This window comes from Plecotus auritus (genome assembly GCF_963455305.1).
Source record: "Plecotus auritus genome assembly, chromosome: 1".
Taxonomy (NCBI): Eukaryota; Metazoa; Chordata; class Mammalia; order Chiroptera; family Vespertilionidae; genus Plecotus; species Plecotus auritus.
The window spans coordinates 197288016-197306997 of NC_137770.1; the positions used below are offsets into that span (position 1 = coordinate 197288016).

At 41.1% G+C, this 18982-nt stretch overlaps 1 protein-coding gene across 1 annotated transcript; it reads right to left on the minus strand.

Annotated features, from left to right (window-relative positions):
• Nucleotides 1–6201: 6201 nt before the first annotated feature.
• Nucleotides 6202–12771, minus strand: CXCL13 (C-X-C motif chemokine ligand 13). Its single transcript, XM_080663433.1, has 4 exons — nt 12666–12771; nt 10892–11024; nt 7580–7660; nt 6202–7040 (listed from the first exon to the last, which is right to left on the minus strand). The coding sequence occupies exons 1-4, from the start codon at nt 12727–12729 to the stop codon at nt 7004–7006; spliced, it is 315 nt and encodes a 104-aa protein (XP_080519559.1). The 5' UTR covers nt 12730–12771; the 3' UTR covers nt 6202–7003.
• Between the last annotated feature and the right edge of the window lie 6211 nt (nt 12772–18982).

The following is an 18982-nucleotide window of genomic DNA, read 5'->3' on the forward strand; positions in this document are numbered from 1 at the left end:
GGAATTGGATCATGAATTTTTGTCCTTGATGTTGAATTTGAGGTGTCTTTGCCAAATCCAAAGTGGAGATATAGCAGAGACGTTGGATGGAATGGAATGGAATTCTGAGAACTGGGGATGAAAAGATGGGAATACTCATTGCTTGCATGGTAACGAAAGCTGAGGTCTTGGATGATATTTCTTGGGAAGAAAGTATATAATGATAAAAGAAATGCCAAATGGCCTTCTCTCACTCAACCAATGAGGGAAAGGTCAGCCTGAAAGTAAAACTGAGGAGTGGCCAGAAAGGTAAAAGAAGACCCAGGAGAAGTGTGTCATTCTGAGTGCCAAGGGGAGAGACTGTAACTCGGCAGTAGTCCTCCTTTCCTGCGAAATATTATTCCGTTCCATAGGTTGAGCATGAAACACCCATCATTATACTTGGCAATTGGGCAGGTTTATGATTGTCCCCAATTCTTCACTGCTGTTATACCCACTCTCTTTGCCAGGTAGTTATGTAGTTCCACTAGAGGTGAAATAAACTATTGGGTATGGCCCTATGACTTGCTTTGGCCGGTAAAATGTGAGCGAAAGTAATAAGTTGATAATTAAGACCATAAGAGACATCTGATCCCTGCCCCAAAAGAGACACATGGAGTAGACGTGATCCAAACAAATGACCTGAATTTAATCCCAAACTCACCCTTGTTAGCTGAACCGCAGTTGACCTGCAGACATGTGGTCAAGAAATAAATGTTTTTGCTCTAAGCCACTGAGCTACATAGCACGGTTGTGAAAATAGCTGACTGATATTGCTACATTGACCACTGGTGACCTTATTGACAGTTGTTTGGAACACTAATAGAGGTAGATTTATTAATTTATTAATTTTGAGGGTGCTACAGAGTGAGAGAGCCCTGGGGAAATTACATTAAGTACAGAAAACTCAAGAGGTTTGGCTGTGATGGAGGGGAAGAAAGAGGAGACAATAGCCAGAAGGGGACCAGGAAAAGGCTGTTTTGCTTTTTGTTTGTTTGTTTGTTTGTTTGAGAAGGGAGAGAGTAGAATATGTTTAAGTGGTAAGAAGTTAAAACTAATCGGGAGGAAGTGTTTGATTATAGAAAACCAAAGGAGAGTTGATAGTATGTCTCCTGAGATACTAAGAGGGGATGATATTTAAATACAGGTAGAGGGATTGGCCTTGGAGGAATGAGGAGAAAGGGTGCCAAGTTTAATGTAGCCAAAAAGGAGTTTTGGGTAGACTTGCAAATCTGGTGGGGAGAATTTGAGGATATCTCATCTAATTGCTTTAAGTGATTCACTACTTTTCGTTGAAGGAGGAAGCAATATTGTCCATTTAAAGTTAGGCTACAAACCACATCTGACCACTTCCCAAATGATATGAATGATAAATAAGAATACATTGCTTGTATTGCTCCTACAGATGAATGCTTTTCAAAAGCTATAGCTCATTGTTTGGTTTTGGGGAACTGCAAGATCTGAATGTAGACAACTATAGAACATTGCTGAGAGAAATTAGAGAAGTCTTACATAAATGGAGAGATATATTGTATTCATGACGGAAGACTCAGTATTATTAAGATGCCAATTCTTCCCAAATTGATCTATAGATTCAACACAACCCCAATCAAAGTCATTTATTTTTATTTTTTCTCTCTTTATTGATTAAGGTGTTACATATGTGTCCTTATCCCCCCACTCCCCCCCCCCCCACTCATGCCCTCACCCCCCCGGTGTCTGTGTTCATTGGTTAGGCCTATATGCATGCATACAAGTCCTTTGGCTGATTTCTCCCCATTACCCCCACCCTCCCCTACCTTCCCTCTGAGGTTTGACAGTCTGATCGATGCTTCTCTGTCTCTGGATCTGTTTTTGTTCATCAGTTTATATTGTTCATTATATTCCACAAATGAGTGAGATCATGTGATATTTATCGTTCTCTGACTGGCTTATTTCGCTTAGCATAATGCTCTCAAGTTCCATCAAAATAAAAAACTTCTGTACAGCAAAAGAAACCATCAACAAAACAACAAGAAAGCCCACTGCATGGGAGAACATATTTGCCAGTGTTATCATTGATAAGGGTTTAATCTCCAACATTTACAGGGAACTCATACAACTTAACAAAAAGAAGATAAACAACCCAATCAAAAAATGGGCAACAGATCTAAATAGACACTTTTCTAAAGAGGACATATGGAAGGTCAAGAAACATATGAAAACATGCTCAAAGTCACTAATCATCCAAGAGATGCAAATCAAAACGACAATGCAGTACCATCTCACACCTGTTAGAATGCCTATCATCAACAAATCAACAAACGACAAGTGCTGGCGAGGATGCGGAGAAAAAGGAACCCTCGTGCAACTGCTGGTGGGAATGCAGACTGGTGCAGCCACTGTGGAGAACAGTATGGAGTTTCCTCAAAAAACTAAAAATGGAACTCCCATTTGACCCAGTGATCCCAGTCCTAGGAATATATCCCAAGAAACTAGAAACATGAATCAGAAAGGATATATGCACCCCTATGTTCATAGCAGCACAATTTACCATAGCTAAGATTTGGAAACAGCCTAAGTGCCCATCAGCAGATGAATGGGTTAAAAACCTGTGGTACATCTATACAATGGAATACTACACTGCGGAAAAAAAGAAGGAATTCTTATCAAAATCATTTTTGAGAGAGTAGAAATTGATACCGTGATTCAAAAATTCATATGGGAAAGCAAAGAACTTAGGTACAAGACAATTTTGAAAAAGAACAAAGTTAGAAGACTCCTGCTGCAAGAGATGTGTAGGGCACGGTAGAGGGGAGGAGAGTACATTGCTCCCGTGCCTGTTCCACATGCACCCTCCCAGCACCTCAATTTGTTCACCGGCCCAGAAGTTCTCCAAACCCAATTGTTTAGGAATTTTTAAAAGAGGTTCCATTATGTAGGAATGATTACTAAGTCATTGGTAATTGAACTGCAGCCCCTCTGCCCTCCGTGGAGGTTCAGGGGTGGGGCTGAATATGGTTGGTTCCTCTGGAAACCGGACCCCATCCTAAAGTTGTCTAGGGGTATGCCAATAGTCACCTCACTAGCATAAACTCAGGTAAGGTTGAAAGGGACTCACTGTGAATAACAAAAAACACTCCTATGAGTCAGGATTCCAAAGGTTTTTGGAGCTCTATGCCTGGAACCAGGGACAAAGACCAAATATATATATATATTTTAGTATACCACAGTTTGTTAAACACAGATTGCTGAGCCCAACCCCTGATTTTCTGACTCAGTAGGTCTGGGGAGGGGCGGAGAATGTGTATTTTAACAAGTTCCCAGATGCTGCTGCTGATGCTCATGGAAAATGTCCTTCTGTCCTTGAGGGTCACATAGTATAATTTGTCTTTCAATTGTTACCCTTCTGACTCATAAACTTCCTTTCTTTCTGTTGACTAGCACATTCATTCTGTTCAAAAAGTACCCCCAAACTTTACTTCAGAGCAAGAAAGCCCAGGATCTACTAGTATACCAATCCTCACGTGGCACATCTCAGTGAAGGGAAGAATTGTAGAAAGGAAGGTGATGGAAAAGCAAACCGCACCCTGTTTTGATTTTCCCTTCAATTCTATTTCACTTTGGATTTTAATTCATGTGTATATATCTGTATGTATGTAGATTTCCTAAAATCTGCCTTACTGTTTCACCATTCTCCCTATCTAGATCCAACCCACTCAGATCACCTACAATCACTTTTCCTCAGTCACTCCATTAACTGCTCAGTAAGTCACCCTGCATCTAACTATGGGTTAAGATTTCTGTTCTAAATCAGGCTGAATACCCCCAAATCTGCTGTGGCTTTTGAGGAATGGGTGCATCTGTGGTAAGAAAAGCAAGTTTCAAAGTCCTCACTGACCCTGCTGTTTGTTTCTCACTCCACATTTGCCCAGTGCCCTCATGCTACCCTGACAGTTGTCCATTCCCCTGGGCATTGAACTACACTCAGTGGATGTCTCTACCCAGGGAAGCCTGAGTGTTCTCGAGCTCCCACCCCTCCCCTGGCTTTGAGTGGCCCTGACAAGGAAGATGGGCCAAGGGGCTGAGGTAGGAAATACTTTTAGGGATAAGAAAAATGTAGGCAGTATAGTGTTATGATTAAAAGGATTCACTTAGGAATCAGGTGGCCCTGGGGTTGGAATTTGTTTTTGCCTCTTATTAGTTATGTGATTTGGAGCAAGTGAATGTCTATTTGCCTCCATTTCTGTTTCTGTGCAATGGAGCTGATGATAACTATCCCATACAGAGTTAGTATAATAGAGTAGTTTGAAACATAGATTCTGGTGCCAGACTGCCTGGGTTCAAGTTTTGGCTTGCTGTTGAGTAGCCATAAGGCCTATGAGTAAGTTACTTAACCTCTTTGTGTCTCAGCTTCTACATCTGTAAAACCACAGTGATAACAGTACCACATACGAAATGATAGCATTTCTTATTTGAGGCAACTATAAATCTACTTTTGCCCCACCCTGTACTTATAGGTACTTTTTACTTCCCCTACCCCAGAAAACCCTATCTAATAAAAGATTAATATGCAAATTAACCATCACTCCATTACACCCACAAGCCACGCCCACAAACCAATCAGGGGTGAGTATGCAAATTAACCCAACCAAGATGGCTGCAGCCATGGAGGGAGCAGGAGGGAGGCTTGGGTTTCCCCGGCGATGGAGGAAGCCAAGCTTTCCGCATACCCTGGCCAGCCCAGGCCTCCACTCCAGGCTACAAAGTTTCAATTATAGAAGATAAATAAATCCCAACAAAAACGGCGGCACCCACGGAGTTGGAGAGACCAGGAGGCTAGGGTTGCCCCCGGCGATGGAGGAAGCCAAGCTTCTGAAGCCCTGGCCTGCCTTGGCCTCCGCTTAAGGCTACAAAGTTTTAATTATAGAAGATAAATAAATCCCAACAGAAATGGCTGCCAACACAGAGCGAGCAGGAGGCTTGGTTCCACTCCAGGCTACAAAGTTTCAATTGTAGAAGATAAATAAATCTCAGATACCAGGGCCTCCGCTTGGGTCGCCGGGGAGCGTGGCCGGCCTGCAAACCACTACAGGCCCCTTGCCCAGGCCACCCCATGCCCCAAGGGAACCCCCACCCTGATTCGGGACACCCTTCAGGGCAAACCAGCTGGCCCCCACCCATGCACCAGGTCTCTGTCCTATGTAATAAAAGAGTAATATGCAGATTGACCATCATTCCAACACACAAGATGGCTGCCCCCATATGGTCAAAGATCCTGCCCCCATGTGGACACAAGATGACCAGCAGGGGAGGGCAGTTGGGAGGGATCAGGCCTGCAAGGGAGGGCAGTTGTGGGCGATCAAGCCTGCAGGGGAGGGCAGTTAGGAGTGACCAGGCCTGCAGGGGAGGGCAGTTAGGGGCGATCAGGCTGGCAGGAGAGGGCAGTTAGGGGCGATCAGGCTGGCAGGAGAGTTGTTAGGGGATGATCCGGCTGGCAGGCAGAAACAGTTAGGGGCAATCAGGAAGGCAGGCAAGTGAGCAGTTGGGAGCCAGCAGTCCTGGATTGTGAGAGGGATCCCAGATTGGAGAGGGTGCAGGCTGGGCTGAGGGACACCCCCCACCCCCCCGGCCTGTGCACAAATTTTGTGCACCGGGCCTCTAGTTATTTAAATAAAAAGAGAAAAATGAAAGCAGGAGCCAGATATAACTGGAAACCTGGTTGTGCTGTGAGAAACCCCTCACCCCAAAAGAAGTGGGGAGAGAGAGGGGCACAAACCCAGGAGAACTCAGTGCAGCGGTGGGAGAGCTGGTCTGGAACCAGGGGAGGAAGGGGGTGGCAGTGTAAGCATCAGCCACTTCTGTTTGTCAAACACAATGCAAAACTTTTCCAAATGAAACATTGGAGACTTTAAGAATCAATATTATGAGACAGTGAAAATGGGTTTTAGTAGGAGATTGGAAATTTCTGGAGGAAATTGAGTATACAAGGGAAAGAAGCTCCAGTAGAGTCAAGCATTGCCCCACTGTGTTAACCTCAGGGAAAACTTCACTCACACTTTGCCATGTAATTTAGATAATCTGTAAGAAGTAAGAGGCATGCAAATAAAAATAAACATGATGAAATTCTACCATTCATGATGATGATTCAGAGAGTGTCTAAATTTGAGGAAATGCTCTGTTAAGAATGAATTGCTAATAATTAAGTAAAATGTTTGTTCAAGTTTATTGAATAGCATTAGACTAATAAGAAGCATTATAGAATTGGATACCAGAGACCAACAACAACATTTCTGTGCAAAAGATGGGATTAAAAACATCTGTCAAAGCAAACATATAAAAGAATACATCTGAATATCGCCCTATAAATGCCTTTCCAGAATATGCTATGAATTTAGAAATGGGGATCTTTGAATGTTACTGGTTTTTATCTCTGACAGTAACTCCTATAAGGGAACTCTTTAAAAGTAGGAAAAAGACCCCAACCTCTTAATAGTGAGCTTTTGAATGGAAGCTGTCTACTATGTGGACCCTTATCTCTTGTCAGGATGGTTTTGTGGGTTTCCCTGGCAGCTTTTCAGTCTCTTATGGAAGCCTGCTTTTCCTTGGGTATAAAATGATTGAAAAGCACTCCCTCATTTCCTTCTTACTTCAAGCCAGATGTTCAGATTTGAGGTTTAAATTTCCATTCCTTTATTTTTCTAGGAAATTTTAGCATTCAACAATAGGTATATTATTAAAAGACACTTAAATGGAACTTTCCTCCCTGACGAGTAAGAATGCAAACTCCAAGTATGTAGGCTACTTTATTCAAAAACTTCAGGTTTGCCATATCAGCCTCCAAAGGGTGGTTTTTACATGTATTTTCATGCTTGCTTGTATGGGGAAACTCTTTAAAATATAAAAAATAAAAGATTCAACTGCTCATAAAACTGAACCCCAAGCAGGAATGAGGAGGGATGCAGGTGTCCTTGCTGGGATATTGGCATCAGGCCTTCTGTGTCTACTATGTGGACCCGCTGTCTCTTGTCAGGCTGTTGGATCTAAAAGTTGATGAAACAAAAACATAAACAAGACAGTCATGTTTAGAGAAAGACCAAAAACTGTGTCTTTCCCCTGCAGATATCAAGCAAAGAATATTGTGGATACTGGCTTCCAGTTTAGTTTACTGAGCTGCTAGAATGAGTCACCCCAACCCTATCTGATAAGTAATAATGAAGAATTGACATTTGTCTTAGAAACTTCTCATAAGTTTAAAATGGCACCCAATGCCCGGCTGGTGTAGTTCAGTGGTTGAGCGTCCAACCAAGGTTCATGCCAGGAGGTCACGGTTTGATTCCTGGTCAGGTCACATGCCCAGGTTGTGGGCTCGCTCTCCAGTGGGAGGTGAATAGGAGGCAGCTGATGAATGATTCTCTCTCATCACTGATGTTTCTCTCTCTCTCCCTCTCCCTTCCTCTTTCTGAAATCAATAAAGACATATTAAAAGTGATTTTTTAATGGCACCCATTTTGACTGTCCAGGAAAGGGAAAGCCTTCAGTGCAAATTAGAATCTGAAAACCCTTTGTATGCCTGACTTACCTCTGTACATTTATCAACAGACGTTGTGTCCACTTGGATTCAGGATTCAAGCATAGAACTGACCTATTCTTCAGCCAGACTCTGGGAGAAAAATAAACAAAAATAAAAGTAAAGCAATGTTACGTTTTAGTCAATCCTGCATGTAAGATTTGAATATAAAAATAATTATTCTCAGAGGAAGCAAAATTAGAGGTAGGCATCTGGAGTAGGTGATTTATAGCCTGAGGTCTGAGGAATAAGAAGAACACCACTTGCAGAAGCATATGTTTGAGCTGGTGAAACTGACTACAAAGCTGACAGAATTTCACAAGTCAGAGGTTAATGTTTTGTTGACAACTTTTATGTCAGTTGGAGATACACCAAATAGCTGACTCCAAGGTTGGCTCACTCCTAAAGCTATATCACAATATCTTTTAAATGTTTTTGGCCATTGCGCTTGGGAGAACAAAGTAGACTATAAAGCACCCTCTCTTGAGGACGTTTTATTTGAAAAAAATTCCAATGAAGTTTAATGTGGGAGAGGTTACAGAGCTGATTGCTCTGAGCGACGTCTGCATTTTTTGGTTGAGCTACCAGGTAGTGAGGCTCTCACTGCTCTAAGAAATTAAGTGATAACAAAAGCAGCAACAATAATTAATAGCTGATCTTGAGCGAGCACTGACAATGTGCCAGGCATTATGCTAACAGGTAACATAAAGTATCTCAATTAACCTAACGAAAGTCCTGTGCTGGAGGAACTATTATTTCCTCGCCTTCAGATGAGGAACTTGAGGCTTAGTGAGTGTATGATGTAGCTTTCCCAAGATTGCACAATAAATACATGATAGAACAGGATTCGAATGAAGGTTATCTGACTCCAGAACCCACACTTGTCACCACAGCTTTATATGGGCATAATCACAATGGTAACCAAGTGGCAGACACACGGTTGCATGTTTACCTGCAGTAGAAGAAGTGAGGTCTTCTAGGTGATAGCCAATTGAGAAAAATCTACTTTTTATGGGTGTGACCAAACAAAACACAATTTCTTGATGTGTCACTTATGTTAGCTATAAAATGACAAACAGCAAGGATCCATCTACTCGGCTTTGAATCTCCACCCTTGTTAAGTGAATTATAAGAGGTCAGAGTTCATAGAACAACTGGATTCTTGGTCAGAGCCTTCCAATTTGGTTTCTGAGTTCATTATGGAAAACCAAATTTCTGGTCATCTGGACTCACAATATTTTGACCCCCTGAATGGTCTGAGTTTCTCATAATAATCTGCATCTTTCATTTCTATAGCTGGTTATAGTTTAGTAATGCAGAATTTGGTGAAAAGATATGAAATTACATTTTCATCACTTCAGAACGATTGAAGTGAAAGCAGAGAAAATTACGGTGCATTACTTTCCCTGACTGTAAGGTGAGAGCCTTGACTCACGGCCAAGGAAATGGAGTAGAAAGAAAGAAGTCTCATTTTTCTACCAAACAGGAGCTGCTCCCAGATAGGGCCTGGCTAGACCTTACAGCTCTGAATTTGAGGACAATAATTGTGGTTGAGTTAGAACTTTCATTGGCAAACACCTTAGTGAAAGTATAATGCCTTTTTAATGAAAAAGTTTATACCCATTTTTTATATTATGGTGTGGTGTTTTTTTTTTACAAGTTGAATATAATTAGTCAGAGGTCCAAAGTATTGATATCAAAATGGGTCCCAAAAAAGTGAGCTGTTTACAAACATTTCAAAAGTCTAAAGAAGTCCAAAGAGAGAGCTTCCAATGAAAATGAAGTTGTCAAAGCCCTAGAAAGACGCTGCGCCTAATAATTTAAGGCGTTGTGAGTGCTTGGTTCATTAAAGATAGATCCAGGAAGGCGAAACCAAAGTTCTAAGTAGTGACATGCAAAAAGATCTAAAGCTCCATTTAAAATGTTCAGAGTAACAATCCATTATTTGTTGAGCCTCTACTACATACCAGGTAAGGGATAAAGCATTGGGAATAGAGGAATGAATAATATCTGATCCCTGTCTATAAAAAACTTCCTTTTTGGCAGGAGTGAAAGAGGGGGTACAAACTTGATTGTCTCAACACAATAAGGGTATAGTAATTGCAGCTAACATTAACTGAACATTTACTACTGTGCCAGACACTGTGGCAGCGGCTTTACATGCAGGGTGCAGTCTCATTTGATGTGATGTGGAAATGCTATGGTACAAGTAGCCACAGATTTCTCTGGAATTACAAAAAGGGAGGGTCACAGAAGCAACGGGTCATACCATTTCAATAAAAGAAAGTATCTATTAAACTTTTTGCAGCCACTACTATCCCCTTAGCCTAACTCTTTATTCAGAGTGGGATCAAAATTGACAGAACAAAAAACTAAAGGACATTTCCATAAAACAGACCTTCAGACAAGGACTGTTGTGGAATCTTCTTTTCTTGCTCTGACTTGGTGGGAAACAAGGTTTCTGCATCTGCTGGCAATTTGAATGTGGTGGATTCAAGGAGTTTGGGAATGGGAAAAATGTGAGTAAGGTCCTGGCTCTGTCCCTTTAGAATGGTGTGCCTAGGGCAGTTATTTAACCTCCCTAAGACTCAATTTCTGCATCTGCGAAGGAATGATAACAATAGACATACCTTAGTAGGACTGAGGGATAAAATGAGTGAATGCCTCTGCATGATAAACACCAAACAAATATTGCTGATTCTCATTGTTTTATTATTATTCTCATTATTAATTTTTGAGACTTGTTAGTGACCCTCAAAGTTAATTACTTTGAGATTCCTCGGTAAGAATACTATGTGGCCTATCATTTGCAACAAATGGATGGACCTAGAGGGTATTATGCTAAGTAAAATAAGTCAGACAGAGGAAGGCAAATACCATATAATTTCACTTGTATGTGAAATCTAAAAAACAAAGAAAAACCCTGAACAAACAGAACAGAAACAAACTCATTGATACAGAGGACAAGCTGATGGTTGCCAGAAGGGAGTGGGGCCTGGGGGACTGAGTGAAAAAGGTGAAGGGATTAAGAAGTACACATCGGCAGGTACAAAATAGTCATGGGGTGTGAAGTACAGCATAGGGAATATAGTCAATAATATTGTAATAATTATACTTGGTATCAGGTGGGTAACTAGACTTACCAAGGAGATCACGTTGTAAATTATGTCAAATGTCTCACCATTATGCTGTATGCCTAAAACTAATATAATATTGAATGTCAGCTGTAATTGAAAAATAAAAAAAATTAAAATACTATGTAGAAGATATGATCTGATTTTCACTGGGAGACAGGAATCACATATGTTTTTTCTTGTAACTTACATGACTTCCTTGCGTGGGCAATGATCCCCAGGCATAAAGGCTGCAACCCGGGAAATCTTGCTGTGCTTGCTCAGGTATGGAACCGATTTGATGCATCTACACTTAAAGGACGTGTTCCAGGCCTCCAGAACACCTGTGAACACAGAATCAGTTATTTTAACCCCTTTGGCATATAATTCATAACTAGAACTTTACTAATCCTTCATACAGTGCAATTGAAGACTTAAAAATGTCAAGTTGGTGCTTCCACCCATGTTCCTTTAGGGTGTATATTTCTGCTTGTCTTGATTTATTTTCAAACATTTCCTACCAAAATCTAAAAAATAAAATTAGTTTTGTAGAAAACACAACACCTACTGAAGTTTGTGACAGAAATATATTGGCACTCAGGTCATGGTCCAAATAATAAAATTTGAGAACCACTATAGTTACAACTCAGTTATAATTAATGCAGTAGAAAATCAACTGATCTTCACTCCAGACACATAGAAATGGAGCACAAAAACTCATCGCAAAATCCCTGGAGCAGTAACAAGCTCTCCCTCTTATCATACTCAATGCCACCACCTATCAACCTCTGTTTGAGGAAATACCATGAAAGATATATATATATATATATATATATATATATATATATATATATATATATATAATTTGTTGTTGTTGTTTAATACGTTGGTCCTCCATCTCAACTGCAAATCATTACCAAAAAAAAGTCAATAATAAAAATTCAAGGCTATTTTTATCCAACAACAAGTTATTAGTACTAGAAAAGTACTATAAGTAACCCATCTCAGGCATTTGAATGAATTCTTCCCTCTTTAATCTCAGTGCCTACCACCATACGTGACATGGTTTTGCAAATGTAAGAGACTCAACTCTCAAGGTGTTTATAATTTAGTGGAGGAAGCAAATGAGCAAAAACTAAAATACCACAGAATGTTGTATTTCACCCAACGTCCAAACTGCATAATGGGACCGAGAGCTTTGCCAGGAGCAATGGAGGAAAGAAATGAGAGTCTTGAATAATGAAAATAACATGTGTTGCAAAATAATAATTGAAAAAACATTTCCTGCATTTTAAGGAAATGTGTCCTCTAAACCATAGCCATGTGAATCATTCTGCACATGTATCTGATCCCTTCAGTGTATAAAAAGTTACCACTTCAACTAGATATGTATCTATTTACACAAAGACCGCCTTCCCGTTCATTTTTAAATTTTTATTTTCTTTCCCAAATTTATTTATTAAGACCGTCTTCCCATTTAGACGTGGAAGTCTGCTTCTTTGCAGAAAGCTGTACTTAAGTACTCCTGTGGTATTATTAATAATGGTTCATGGCAGTGCTAAACATACAGAATTGCATCAAACGTTCCCTGCAGGAGACCAACCAGTCGAGTCAATAATCTTTAAATCCCATCAAGGGTTTGGTCAGCAGGGGTGGCACTGACGGGCAGAGCAAAGGAGAGATACATGGAAAGAATTAGTGATAGCAGAGCTGCATCTGAAAAAGGCCAAATAGACAAACCAAGGATAAGTCACAGGGACATTGGGCATCCATACCCCTCCTTCTATGGCTAACAATCATAACAATACAAAGGCTTCCAAGAGTTGAATTCTTAAGTACTTTACTTTTAGAAATCTAGCAACAGTGAGCAGTTTTTTTCCTCAAGTCATGTTTCCTCCCCATTTTCTAATTGAAAAGAAAAAAAGGAAATGTCTGAAGACCATTTCTGTTCAAAAGACAGTGATAAGGTAAGTGAACGTTCTCACCGTGGGCTGGAGAGAGGCTGCTGACCAGCAGCAGGAGAAGCAGACATCCGGGGATGAGCCTCATTCTTCCTGAAGGTGGAGTGCAGACTTCAGCTCTGAGTCTATGCTGTGGGTTCTCAGCACAGAGACTCCTATTTATTTACACCAGTGAGGCCCTCCCACTGCCTTTGTCTCCTGTAGGTCAGCTGTATCATCAGTTTTTTAAAAAACCCCAAATGTTGCTGAGATTGCTTTCTGTAACTTCTCTTGCAAATTTTATGAATTTGCTTCAAAGCACTATTAGTATAATAAAATGTTTCTTGAAAATGTAGATGGTGAGTGGCAAGGGTGCTGCAGGAATTTGGGGGTCGAAAGAGAGGGAAAAGATCAGCTTGGAGGCCCCACAGCACTCTCTCTAGGATCGCTATCAGTAATTATGGCTGTGAGTGCTTCCCTCAGTGAAGGGCCAGCAGACTTTCTCAAAGGCATTTGAATGTATGCTCCATGAAATTGGGGGCTCTGCCAGGCACATCACTGCATCCCCAGCGCCTGCAAGAGAGTCTATTGCCTTTGCTAGGTGGCCTGTAAATATTTGCAGATCTAATGAACATCTCCTTATACACAGATCCCTGTGCTGACGAGGTTATTGTTTTTCTACCAGACTTTCCTACCTTTTATTTTACTATCTGCAACATAAGATTACTGATGTCATCTAACTATTATGGAATTACTGGAAGGGGGCGAGTATGTGTCCCTTCATTGGTGTGCTTGTGTCTTGATGAAGGGATGGAGGCAATGGCTTTGAGGAATTAAAAAATTCTGGCTGGGGGACACATTTATTGAGCTTAAGAACCAGGTATCAGTGGAAGGTGTCATTAGAATTTCATCAGATGCTGAACTCTTATTTCAGTGTGTTTAACAAAGCATATGTGCACTTTGGTTTTCCTCTGGCCATATAACCCATGGGAACAATCAACCCACTGCTTAAGTCACTTCCTAGGAGTACTTTGATTTAAAAAAAAAAAAGTATGTGGACAATGGCTGGTGTGCCCTAGAGGACCACTGGGCTGCCCTGGGAATATATAAGTGTGCATATATGAAACAAGACCCATTGGGCCATGGAAAAATCAGAGGTTTGGTCTTCCTGATGTGGCTTTCTCAACAATTTGATTTTTTGCTGCTCAATTTGTATTGTGGTGTTTAGCATCCTAGGTGTGCCAGTTGCCACACAGGGATTATAGCAATACCGTGCAACCTTCTTACAACAAACCATTCGCTGGCTGGCCTGAATGACTGCAGGGACAGCCACTCTATTGTTTGGGCAGGTCTAGTGATTAGAAAGCATCCTATCTAATGAAAGGGTAATATGCAAATTAACTGTCACTCTGTCACAAAGATGGCGGTGCCCATAGCCACAAGATGGCGCCCAGTCCTCTCAGCCCCCACCGGAGTCCCCCAGTCCCGGGGGGGCGGGGGGGGGGGCTGCTGAGAGCAGGCAGCGTGAGCAGGCTGGCGGAATGCTTGCTTTGTCGCCACGGCGACGAGGCAAGCGTTCCGCACCTTGCCATGGATGGGCCTCTGGGCCATGAAGAGCCTCTGGGCAGTGGGCACGGAACGGCCAGGCCCCGCAGAGAGCTACTGGCCCATGGATTCATGCCCAGAGCTACTAGTGTATATATATATATGAAAGCTGCTTTCCTGATAGTTCAATCACTTCGTCCTAATTAATTAACCCCTTATCACCATATGACAACAATTCTAAATGCTCTTTCATATCATATTTGAAGACAGGGTATGTCAGATGTCAGTTGGGTCCCACAGGAAACAGATGCTGAGCATGGATGGTGGAGTAATGGAAGTTTTTGTTTTGTTTTTCAGAATAATTTCTGTAATAGATAAAAGGGAGAAGGTGGAAGGAGTGGGCAAGGAGAGCCTCGGACTGCATTGCTGATCTGATAAAGTCTATGAGAACTCAGTGGGGAACTCCTGAGAGAAGACTGTGTATGAAAGGAGCCCATGATGGGCAGGGATGTCCAGTCCCTACTACCCCTGCCATGCTCAGCCATGGCTGGGGCCTCTCGAAACATCATGGTTTCTGGTAGAACTGCAAGGCAGATCCTGAGGGTGCTAACAGCTGGAGGCTGTCAGCTAACTGCACTTTTCACAGCTGGCCAGCGAGTTATTTCTTTGAGGGAGATCTGAGCAGTGAAACTCTGTGGTTGTCAGACGGGGTTATAAACTCGAGGTTAAGAGCACAAACTATGAGGTCACCCGGTCAATGACTTTGGACAGGTCACTTAATTTATCCATGCTTAATATTTACCAGTTTTCACATGGGAATCATATTCATTTTAATGGTTTGATTGGGCAATAACATTATTTTGTATATGTACAGTTCTCAGCAGAGTGCCTAGCACATAGAATGAATTCACTAGATGCCTATATGTTCGTCCATCCATCCATTATCAATGTCTCACTAGCTTCTACTCTAAAACCCACATGTACACACTTCAAAGGTAAATATCTCTATGTGTTATAAGTGTTAACAGTTTTTTTAAACCTGTTTATCTTTTTCACTGTTTCTCCTAAATCACAAATGCCCTTTCTTCTGCCTTCCCATACCTCTGTGACTCATAGACACACACACACACACACATACACATACACACATACCCTGGCATACACACACGTCTGAATACCATACGATCACAAGTATGGCTTTGCCAGTACAAAGTAGAGGAAGCTGGTACCTTTTTTGCCTTAGGCACTATTGTTCTACTAATGCATTCCTAGACTGAATAACTGTATTCTGGTCACTTATATTGAATTGATAGGCAACAAAATTTTCTATGTCTCTTGCATTGTACTCTTTTGCAATTTGATCTTGAGACCCCGGTGTAGGAGTTTTACATTTACCTTTATTACATATATTATATATCCCCTTGTTGGAGCAAAAATGAGTGATGCTGACAATAACAGGAAGAGCGTAGGGGCAAAGGTACCTGAAAAATCTAGGAAATTCTATGATTGATTCTTGTTGAAATAGGACTGCTGGGTCAAAGAGCTAATTCCAGAGCAATTCTAAAATTTTATTTTCTCCTTTTAATGCCCAGAGCTCTGGATTTAGCTTATACCGACCAAAGAGTCTTATACCTGCCTGCCCCAAGATAGGATTGGAGGTTGCGCAGCTCTCTGGCAACCAGATGATTCTAGAAGTTTCAAGTATAACTCCACAATCTCATTTACATCAAGGGTATACATTTTAAAAGTTTGGAAGGCAAAAAGAGAAATATTTTTAACTGATAGATTTGGGGCCAAATGGAAACATTTTATTTTTAAATAGCTTTTAGAAATACTTTTGTTTGCAAACATAAAAATATATAACTTAATTTGTGTCAAACTAATTTTTATGATCAGATATATAAAAACTTAGGGAAAAGGAGAAAATTATAGGGAGGGCTTTTTCCATGATTTTAGAATCAAACTAGATGTTCTCTCCAGACCCAAGAAAAACTGAAAAGTTTTGAGGACCTTAGAACTGAAATTGTGGTCCGTACAGAAGCACACTCAGCTTCCCCTGAGAGCTTGTTAAAAAGGCAGTATCTCAGGTCCTGCATTTTAGTCGGACTCCTAGGTAATTTGAATGCACCTTGAAGTCTGAGAAGCACTGGTCTAGTGTAGCATGAGCCACATGTGTATTCAAATTGTCTTCAGAGAAATGTTTGCACAAGCCATCTCCTCAGAGTATGGCACACAGATTCCTTAGTGAAAGCAGACAGGACGAATGTGCTTGCCGACAGCTAAATGCAGAGCAGTAACAACAACAAGGAGATTCTCAAGATATCAAAAAGTGAAATGTCCCTCTAATGGAGGGGTGGCTTCACTGCTCCAACTACCTACCAATCTAGCTAGCCCATAGACATTGAACAGAGGGCCCACGGTAGAGTTTAAAATGATGAAAGAGATAGAATTCTTATAATTTTATGTACCTGTAATAAAATAAGAAACAAGACAAATGCCACTGACCAAATTAAGTATATTTTTTTTCATTCCATTTGCAAAGCAACTCAACTAGAAAACAAAAACTTATTCTATTCTGTTAACAAATGTTTTGACCTGCTGAAAATCTGACATCTATTTGCTTCCACATAGCTTTCAGCATGACAGGAAAGTATTGTAACCTGGCAGGTAAGAGCTCAGGTTCTGAAGTCAGACTATCCGGGGTTTTACTTGCCGTGTTATGTCCCCAACGCTCCATTCCTCCTGTGTCAATAGGGCTTCTGATAGTAATAGCTTCGTAGAGAGCTGTGCAGGGAACATAACAGAGCCAGGGAAGAGTTCTGCTCAGTGTTCGGGCAAAGAGAAAATACTCCATATGTGTTAGACTTTTCACTTTTGTAACAACACTAACAATTATTATTTTATTTATTTTATTTTATTGTGGCAAGAACACTTACCATGAGCTCTACCCTCTCACATTTTTAAGTGTACCATACAGTATTGTTGACCGCAGGCACAATGTTGTACCTGGAGCGCTAGACCTTGTGTATCTTTTTTTAAGATGCAACTTTGGCTTAGTTCGTGATTGCAGCTCCTGGCACGAATCGAAATGTCACTGAGGTTTCCATCGGACATATATGAGTCCTTGAGTCTGAAGGTCCTCTGGTCAAACATCTGTTCCTCTGAAACTGATCACTCACACTCTATTTCTATCCACTTTCAATAGACATGTTAATCTGCTTTTCCTAAGAAGATGACTGAGTAGGTTTGTGTCAGTTACAAGTGCACCGATGTCTTATTGCCATCATCTTCACATCCCCTGAATGGCAGCCTGTTGTTTGCCAGACAACGGTTTCAAGACCCACACCTGTTTTTCAAAGGTAGTTAAATTTCAAGTTCAACTCAAACACAGAGGATCCCAGACAAACCTAAAGTGTGGCTATCTAAAATCCTTTTCTCCTCGTAGGGTGGTGACCTGCCAGAAGACTGCTAGGTGGCAGCATTACTCATGAAAACAGCATGCAGAGAGGGAAAGTCCTCAGGTGAGGGTCCTGCCGTGCTGACAGGAGAGCTGAGTTGCATGTTATTTCAACATTCAGATCACTTATCTGATCTGGCTCATTGCTTTTTTAAAAATGTGTGGTTAGAGATTTTTTGATTAGGCTGAAATGCTAATCAAGGAGGGGAGAAAAACCCCTAAAAATCTGAAGTAATCCAACAAATTCTGGTCCAGCTCCAACTTCTTGGCCCTGAGGTTGCAAAATCAGATTGTGTGTCATTCTCTGGCATGCAATCCTGATAGGCCTCGCAGCAGCTGAGGGTAACCCTTCTGCGACTAGAAAGTTTTCTGAGAACAGTAAGGCCACCACATACCAATGTCGAAGTGCTGGTCCAGTTTCCTAGCCTTTTAAAGCACAGCACAGTGAGAGTTAACAAAACAGGGAGCTTGTGTCTCCTGTTTGGATTCTATCATGTACAGATTATTTCACCAACTGCTTTTTTCCCTTAGCACCTCTTCATGTTGTAACCATGTATGGAGTCCTGGATGTTAGAAATGAAAGTCAATGGTTTCATTTTCCAGCAAGAGTAGCTCTATTTACTTTGGAAAGTTTTTGGCATATCCCTCTGCTCTTTTAATATCCGCTGATCCTTAGGCCTCAGGTGCCCACAGATACTTCTCTTGATCTCATTCTCCTTTGCTAGTGCCTCCTCTTACTCTAACCCGACATTAAGCTCCTCTTCTCACTGTGCACACTCCTTAGGCAGGCATGTCTCTTCCCTGCTTCAAATTTAGATGTACATCCACTCATATCGCTATCTATCCAACAGCCTACTGGTCATTTCTTCCTAGAGACCTCTTAGGTCCCTCCAGCCCATTAAATTTAAAACTGAACTTAGTTTCTCCAAAATCTGTTCTTCCTTGAGTGTTCCCAGTCTTACTAAAGGGTATCATCATTCACCAAGTCACTCAGAAACTAGTGAGTTATCTTTAATTCCTTCATCTTCATTAATCCCCACACTTATTTGGTCTCCAAGAGTTGCTATTTATATCTGTTAAAGTGTCCTGGCTTTATCTACTTTTCTCCACTTTCAATGTCACTTCATATTCCAAGCTACAGTTGCCTTTTTGTTGAGGGATAATTGACATACAATATTATAATAGTATCAGGGGTACAGCATAATGATTAGAAAACTGTGAAGTGATCACCAAAATAAGTCCAGTTACCATGCGTTACCTTACAAAGTTAACACAATGTTATTGAGTATATTCTCCATGCTGTACATTACATACCATGACTTACTTTTTAAAACTGTACTTCTTAACCCCCTTTACCCAT

Coding starts and splice junctions, on each gene's coding strand:
- CXCL13 (XM_080663433.1), bottom strand. CDS start 12,729: ATGAGGCTCATCCCCGGATGTCTGCTTCTCCTGCTGCTGGTCAGCAGC. Junction 11,025..12,665: donor CAGCCTCTCTCCAGCCCACG/GTGAGAACGTTC, acceptor CTGTGTTCACAG/GTGTTCTGGAGGCCTGGAAC. Junction 7,041..7,579: donor CTGTTGATAAATGTACAGAG/GTAAGTCAGGCA, acceptor ATCAACTTTTAG/ATCCAACAGCCTGACAAGAG.